We start from the raw sequence: 7,885 nt of genomic DNA, 5'->3' as shown, positions 1-7,885 counted from the left end.
GCCTGATCAGAGCCTGAAGGTACTGAGGTGCCGTTCCCCTCACAGCTCCGTAGGCAAGCACCATGGTCTTGTAGCGGATGCGAGCTTCAACTGGAAGCCAGTGGAGAGAGCGGAGGAGCGGGGTGACGTGAGAGAACTTGGGAAAGTTGAACACCAGACGGGCTGCGGCGTTCTGGATGAGTTGTAGGGGTTTATTGGCACAGGCAGGGAGCCCAGCCAACAGCGAGTTGCAGTAATCCAGACGGGAGATGACAAGTGCCTGGATTAGGACCTGCGCCGCTTCCTGTGTGAGGCAGGGTCGTACTCTGCGGATGTTGTAGAGCATGAACCTACAGGAACGGGCCACCGCCTTGATGTTAGTTGAGAACGACAGGGTGTTGTCCAGGATCACGCCAAGGTTCTTAGCGCTCTGGGAGGAGGACACAATGGAGTTGTCAACCGTGATGGCGAGATCATGGAACGGGCAGTCCTTCCCCGGGAGGAAGAGCAGCTCCGTCTTGCCGAGGTTCAGCTTGAGGTGGTGATCCGTCATCGACACTGATATGTCTGCCAGGCATGCAGAGATGCGATTCGCCACCTGGTCATCAGAAGGGGGAAAGGAGAAGATTAATTGTGTGTCGTCTGCATAGCAATGATAGGAGAGACCATGTGAGGTTATGACAGAGCCAAGTGACTTGGTGTATAGCGAGAATAGGAGAGGGCCTAGAACAGAGCCCTGGGGGACACCAGTGGTGAGAGCGCGTGGTGAGGAGACAGATTCTCGCCACGCCACCTGGTAGGAGCGACCTGTCAGGTAGGACGCAATCCAAGCGTGGGCCGCGCCGGAGATGCCCAACTCGGAGAGGGTGGAGAGGAGGATCTGATGGTTCACAGTATCGAAGGCAGCCGATAGGTCTAGAAGGATGAGAGCAGAGGAGAGAGAGTTAGCTTTAGCAGTGCGGAGTGCCTCCGTGATACAGAGAAGAGCAGTCTCAGTTGAATGACTAGTCTTGAAACCTGACTGATTTGGATCAAGAAGGTCATTCTGAGAGAGATAGCAGGAGAGCTGGCCAAGGACGGCACGTTCAAGAGTTTTGGAGAGAAAAGAAAGAAGGGATACTGGTCTGTAGTTGTTGACATCGGAGGGATCGAGTGTAGGTTTTTTCAGAAGGGGTGCAACTCTCGCTCTCTTGAAGACGGAAGGGACGTAGCCAGCGGTCAAGGATGAGTTGATGAGCGAGGTGAGGTAAGGGAGAAGGTCTCCGGAAATGGTCTGGAGAAGAGAGGAGGGGATAGGGTCAAGCGGGCAGGTTGTTGGGCGGCCGGCCGTCACAAGACGCGAAATTTCATCTGGAGAGAGAGGGGAGAAAGAGGTCAAAGCACAGGGTAGGGCAGTGTGAGCAGAACCAGCGGTGTCGTTTGACTTAGCAAACGAGGATCGGATGTCGTCGACCTTCTTTTCAAAATGGTTGACGAAGTCGTCTGCAGAGAGGGAGGAGGAGGGGGGAGGGGGAGGAGGATTCAGGAGGGAGGAGAAGGTGGCAAAGAGCTTCCTAGGGTTAGAGGCAGATGCTTGGAATTTAGAGTGGTAGAAAGTGGCTTTAGCAGCAGAGACAGAAGAGGAAAATGTAGAGAGGAGGGAGTGAAAGGATGCCAGGTCCGCAGGGAGGCGAGTTTTCCTCCATTTCCGCTCGGCTGCCCGGAGCCCTGTTCCGGGCAGCATAAGAGATGGTAGCAGCAACATTATGTACAAAATAAGTTACAAACAATGTGAAAAAACAAAACAAAATAGCACAGTTGGTTAGGAGCCCGTAAAACAGCAGCCATCCCCTCCGACACCATTATTTTGAACCAGCATGTCTTCCACAGCATTCTGCAGCGATACGCCATCCAATCTGGTTTGCGCTTAGTGGGACTATCATTTGTTTTTCAGCAGGACAATGACCCAACACACCTCCAGGCTGTGTAAGGGCTATTTGAAAAACAAAGCCTGGGTTCCATGTAGAGCCCTTTCACAGAGGATTCTACATGGAACCAAAAAGAGTTCTTCCTGGCACCAAAAAGGGTTCTCCCGTAGAGACAGCCGCAGAACCCTTTTGGAGCCCTTTTTCTCTAAGAGTGTAGTCTTTTTTGCTCATCTTTATCAAGGGTGCCAAAAATCTGGGTCATGACTGTATATGCAGATACTACATGCAATGTACATGGTAGCTTCGTACCCCCCAAAAAACTCTCCCCATAGAGATCCAGACAGTGTGATCGTGACTGATTTTAGCTAGCTAGCTAACCACCGGAGGACAACGACACAACGAGATGCAACAATAAAAAAAGATATACGTCAATGACGTTTGGCTTCTGATGTGATGTGATTGGTCCGAATCCAAATCCAAACTGGCTTCCCTTAACACCTTTTTTTGGTGCGCCAGGGCCATTCACAGCTGAGCTCACTCAGTTTAGCTCAAGGCTGATTGGCTATTATTTTATGCATTTTTTATCAAGGGCGGCCAAAGGGCTCACTGGCTTCACTTACATTCAATACTACGGGCGGCAACAATGTCACACTCTTTTTGACCAGACAGCATCAGATAGATAATCTATATATACTGAGACAGAGGGTCGCTGTTTCATTCGCTCAGATGCTTTCTCCGGTGAGATACATTCAGCTTCTTGTGAATTAAAGGAAAACTATGAAACACAGAGAGATTAAAGATACTTTATTTTCTATGTTTTGTATTTTTTTTCTTGGTCAATTTTTTGTCTTGGTCTTCCCTTGGTATCCATGAATACACGCCACTGGTGTGAATGTTGTTAGCAGGCGTCATTAGCATATTCATAAATTACAATGTTCTCAATTGACCTGCCCGGTAGGAGGCACATAAAACGGTTCCATAAGTAAATGAATAAACCCACTCTCTAGAGCATGCGCTACGTGTGTCAGCCCTCTGCTTCAGGTACCTAAGGAGCAGTTTTCACAGGCGCAGTTTCTTGCAGCGGATAACTCCTCTCATCTCCTTTCACCACCTTCTACTATTCTTTAAAAGCATGTCCAGACTTTTTGAAGAAGGAGCACGTTTTCTTTTGTCCTTCGACGTGTTAAAATGATGAGCAAGCGCAATCTCAGGCAGCTGTGAACAGGAATCGAAGGTGTGTTCAAATTCTACTGAGCTCCACAAATGTCTCAAATTACATTATACAATGGTAGTCTAAAACAAAGTTGGTTGCTTTTGCTGAGCATACAATTAAGAATCGTTCATTCTAAGTAAGTGCAAGAAGTAGAGATAAAGGATACATTGAGTTCTTCTGCCACACGTATATTTTTGTATGTCCACGTACTTTAGTTCTGAACATTTAAATGTCATGAAATTGACTGAATGTTGTTTTATCCCATGTGTTGCTTTTATGCTCAGTTCAGATTTTCTGTCACTTTAGAGTTGAAGTTTAATTTCTTGAACAGGCAGGCAGCCTATGTGGGGTACAGTATGTTGGGTTTGGATGTATTCTTTATGAATTGATTTGATGCGCTTAAATCAGGATCCTGCTGCTAATTGCAGTCTGTAAAATAGGCTGAACTGTTGTTTAGGAGAGTGCTTGGGTAGCAGTCATGTGAAAATGCCTTTCCAGTTTTATGCACAGTCTGTTCAGTTTCATCAGTGGGCATAGATAATCTTTGGTGCCAATAGCATAATTAACATATTGGATCACAGGTAAGCTCCAGAGCTCATTTTCACACCCTCTAGCTCTGTATCCCTGCCTTCTGCTCCTATAGAGTAAGATGAGACACCCACTGCAGAGAAACTAACAGGCCTAATGAAACATATTCATGTCTCAGCTCTGAAATATATGAAGTGATAGAGACATCTATTACTGTAGCAACAGCACATCATTTTGCTGCAATACAAAATTATTTCATTTTTACATTAGACTTGATTTTGCCAAGCATTTAGAATGTGTTTATCACACAGTGCTAAGTTCTGCTGAAGACTTGGTTATTGCAGGAATAATTTTTTATTTGAATTAGCTAACATTCAAATAATTGTCTTCGCACAGAACAGATGACTGAAAAATGGGAATCATAATATGTGGTAAATAATTGCACAAACATGAAAACTGTGGATACACAAGATATACTACAGTATTCATGTTATACACATTGGTGAAACTACCACCATACTATCACTGTAAGAGGCAAAGTGTGCATTTGTGATGTACTGTAAATTCATAATTCCCAGTTACAACTAGTGGAATCTGATCAGCCCTTTAGTCAAGACTTAATCGTGAAAAACATATATCTCTTGTGAGACTTTACTGAGCTGTGTCAGTCACCATATGAGAGCTTTTACATCATCTTATGTAGAATCAGGATGCGGTAATATAAAATGCTGTAGTGTTGCTGTGGTACTCTTTAGGTGTTGTATTTCTCTCTGTATGGAATGTCTCTCAGAGCAATGATGTGCAGACATCTCCAGTGATCCTGTTCCTCTCTACTCCCACTTACAAGCCCCTACTGTGAAATGGAGATGTACTGCCTGGACTCTCTTTCCAACATCTCAGAACAGCACGGCATGTTCTGTAACATCACGTTGCTAAACGTCACAGGAAATGACTCTGGGACCAAATCCATCGAGGACCTCCTACTGGAATTTCTAGGGCCGAAGCGTTCTCCCGTCTTCCTCCCTATCACCCTGGTTTACCTGCTCATCTTCTTTCTTGGCGTGTCTGGCAACCTTCTCACATGCGCAGTGATTTCCAAACACAAGAAGATGCGTACCACCACCAACCTGTTCCTGTTCAGCCTGGCTGTGTCGGACCTCCTTGTGCTCCTCTTTGGGATGCCCCTGGAGATCTACGACATGTGGCAGAACTACCCCTTCCCATTCGGCGAGGGAGTCTGCTACTTCAAGATTTTCCTCCTTGAGACCGTCTGCTTCGCTTCCATCCTAAATGTGACAGTGCTGAGTGCGGAGAGGTACATCGCCGTGGTCCATCCACTAAAAATACGCTATGTCTCCACCAACAAGCATGCCAAGCATGTCATCAGTGCCGTATGGGTGGTGTCCCTGGTCTGTGCCATCCCCAACACCTCCCTGCATGGCATCTACTACTTGAATCTCCCGGAGAAGGTGGCAGAGTCAGCCATATGCAGTTTGATAGGGGCCCCGTGGATCTATAACCTGGTGATCCTGATCACCACTGCGTGCTTCTATATTGTGCCCATGACGGTGATGAGCGGTCTGTACCTAGTGATGGGCATCCAGCTGGGCAGGGAGCGACACCTTTCCCAGGGAACGATGAGGAAGAACTGTAGCACCAACACCAACTGGAGAATCCACGTAGAGCGAGGGCGTAGGAGACAAGCCACCAAGATGCTTGGTAAGTTCTGCATTCCATTTCCATGCCCATTTCCGTTGTCACAGTCACAAGCCTGTCTTCCATGGTCAACACAATTTTGACATTTAAACTGTAATTTTTCTGTTAGTAATATCCATAAAGGTTTTGAATGACTGTACATTTTTGATTGTACATTTTATATTATGCAGTCTGTTTTAGTGATAATAATATTGTAATTTAGAAAATGCTCTCATGTTGATAATAAAGAGCATCGGATTCTAATACCAGTCATTATATTCCTACATTTTCCAGGTTGATGTACAGGTAACTACCAAAATAATGGAAACACTTGAGTAAATGAGGTATACAAAGTATATTGAAAGCAGGTGCTTCCACACGTGTGGGTCCTGAGTTAATTAAGCAATTAACATCCCATCATGCTTAGGGTCAAGTATAAATATACTGGGCAGGTCATTATGTTAGCCATTATTTTGGATACCATGATTATGCCCCCCATAGGATGACAATGACAGGGCACAAGTGGTCACTGAATGATTTGATGAACATGACAACGATGTTAACCATATGCCATGGCCATATCAGTCACCAAATCTTACACCAATTAAACACTTATGGAAGAGTCTGGAGCGGCACCTGAGACAGCATTTTCCACGTCCAACAACAAAACACCAAATTATAGAATTTCTTGTTGAAGAATGGTGTCGCATCCCTCCAATAGAGTTCCAGACACAGATCTTCTGGCTCGCGGTGGCCCAACACCCAATTAAGACACTTTATGTTGGTGTTCCCTTTATTTTGGCAGTTACCTGTATGTCTTGGCAGTGTTTGTTTATTTGAGACTAGGCCAGATTATGTAATCTGCGACAATGCCATGGCATGGTCGAAAAACAAAACATTCTGAAAGCCCAGGCATGATTCTATGTACCCATTTGACACTTCTTATACAGGACATTGCTATTCTGGGGAGTGTCTCTGCACTGAATGTTGATCTCTTAGCTATGGCAGAGCTTTGTTTTGAGTAGCAGGGTTCATCCAATACTTTCATTTTCTCTGCAGTAGTTATCTAAAGATTTATATTGATTTATATTCCTTGGAAAATTGAGGAGGCAATTCCTTTTTTCCTCGTTCTGCTTTCAGGAAAATTGGCTGTCAAGAGGCCATTAACTCCCTCTACATGATCTCATGGTGAATGTGGGCCAGTTTCTGTCAGTAGTTATATGAGTAGAATGTTTCAGTTTCATGAGGACCAGGTCTTGCAGGGAACAGGATATCCTGTTGTTCCCCTCCTTCCTCCCTCTCTCCGCATCACTTAATTCATCCTCCCTCTCGGTCTCCCTCTCCCCTTTACTGTCCTACTCCTCTTGTTGCTGTCTGTTATGTAGCTGTGGTCGTGCTGGTGTTTTCCATCTGCTGGGCGCCTTTCCATATCGACCGGCTCTTGTGGAGCTGCATCATGCAGTGGTCTGTCTGGACAGACCTCAACCAAACTGTGTACCAGTGTGTGCACCTCCTTTCCGGCATCCTCTTCTACCTCAGCTCTGCAGTCAACCCCGTTATCTACAACATGCTCTCCACACGCTTTCGGGAATGCTTCTGGGATCTTATCTGCAGACATACGAAAGACACCACCTCTAGAAAAGACTGCCCACCCTTCGCCAAAATCCTGCTGGTTCCCTCTGGCCCAGTTCCTAATTCCCAGGCCAGTCCCAGGGACCACAACTCCCTCACTTCCCTGTTATCTCCAATTGGGACTGGGAGCACAGAGATCACAACACTGACATGTGAACATTCCTGTGTGGTAGACTCTGACTTCACTGCTACTGCTTTTTAATCATATTTAATATTTAATGTGGTAGTATATATGATGCCCTCTGTCAGGGTGTGGATTTGACTAATGAGAAGATGATGCATTGTGCACAGCTGTATGATCATTCATTCATGAGGTGATCTGTGGACTCAATTGTGATCTGTTATTAAAGCAACATAAATCCTCATAGCAGACAAATGTATCCGAAAACAACTAATTTAGGGGTATGTAAATGAGAGACTTGGTTGCACTTGATAATTCACTCTCTAATGATTGATTATCCCATATGATTGGTCTTCTCATATTGACCTGTGTGATATATAGACTATGTGAACTGCAGTTACAGTATTTATCGTCCTTGTGTTTCATAACCACCTATTCCAACCCGTAATTTATTGAGTGTATGTCAAAACTTCCCCATTTCTTCTTGTCAAAGACATTGAATGTACGTATGTAGCACTGCTGTCCTTTGACCTAGACATTTTATGTAAATATACTGTAAATCAATTCATAATTATTGCCTTTCTGTGAAAACAGCAAAACATGAATGAATTGCTTGATGAGTATTTCATGAATTGTTTAAAATGTCTGCAACAGAATGTGTATTACAATGAGAATGTATCGTATGAGTCTCTTGGAGACCCTAACAACAACAACAGCAACAACAACAGGAGGTCTGTTCGATCATCAATGTGTAAGTGGCAGTAGTATAATGGGAACCATGATGAGGCTTCTACCAAAGTTGATCCTGAT

General features: G+C 44.9%; 1 protein-coding gene across 1 annotated transcript; it reads left to right on the top strand.

Annotated features, from left to right (window-relative positions):
- The first annotated feature begins 3,904 nt into the window (after window positions 1-3,904).
- Window positions 3,905-7,169, top strand: LOC129850152 (neuromedin-U receptor 2-like). Its single transcript, XM_055916702.1, has 2 exons — window positions 3,905-5,346; window positions 6,708-7,169. The coding sequence occupies exons 1-2, from the start codon at window positions 4,488-4,490 to the stop codon at window positions 7,154-7,156; spliced, it is 1,308 nt and encodes a 435-aa protein (XP_055772677.1). The 5' UTR covers window positions 3,905-4,487; the 3' UTR covers window positions 7,157-7,169.
- The last annotated feature ends 716 nt before the right edge of the window (window positions 7,170-7,885 follow it).

Source organism: Salvelinus fontinalis, chromosome 3 (genome assembly GCF_029448725.1).
Source record: "Salvelinus fontinalis isolate EN_2023a chromosome 3, ASM2944872v1, whole genome shotgun sequence".
NCBI lineage: Eukaryota > Metazoa > Chordata > Actinopteri > Salmoniformes > Salmonidae > Salvelinus > Salvelinus fontinalis.
This window is presented reverse-complemented; position numbering and strand designations above follow the sequence as displayed.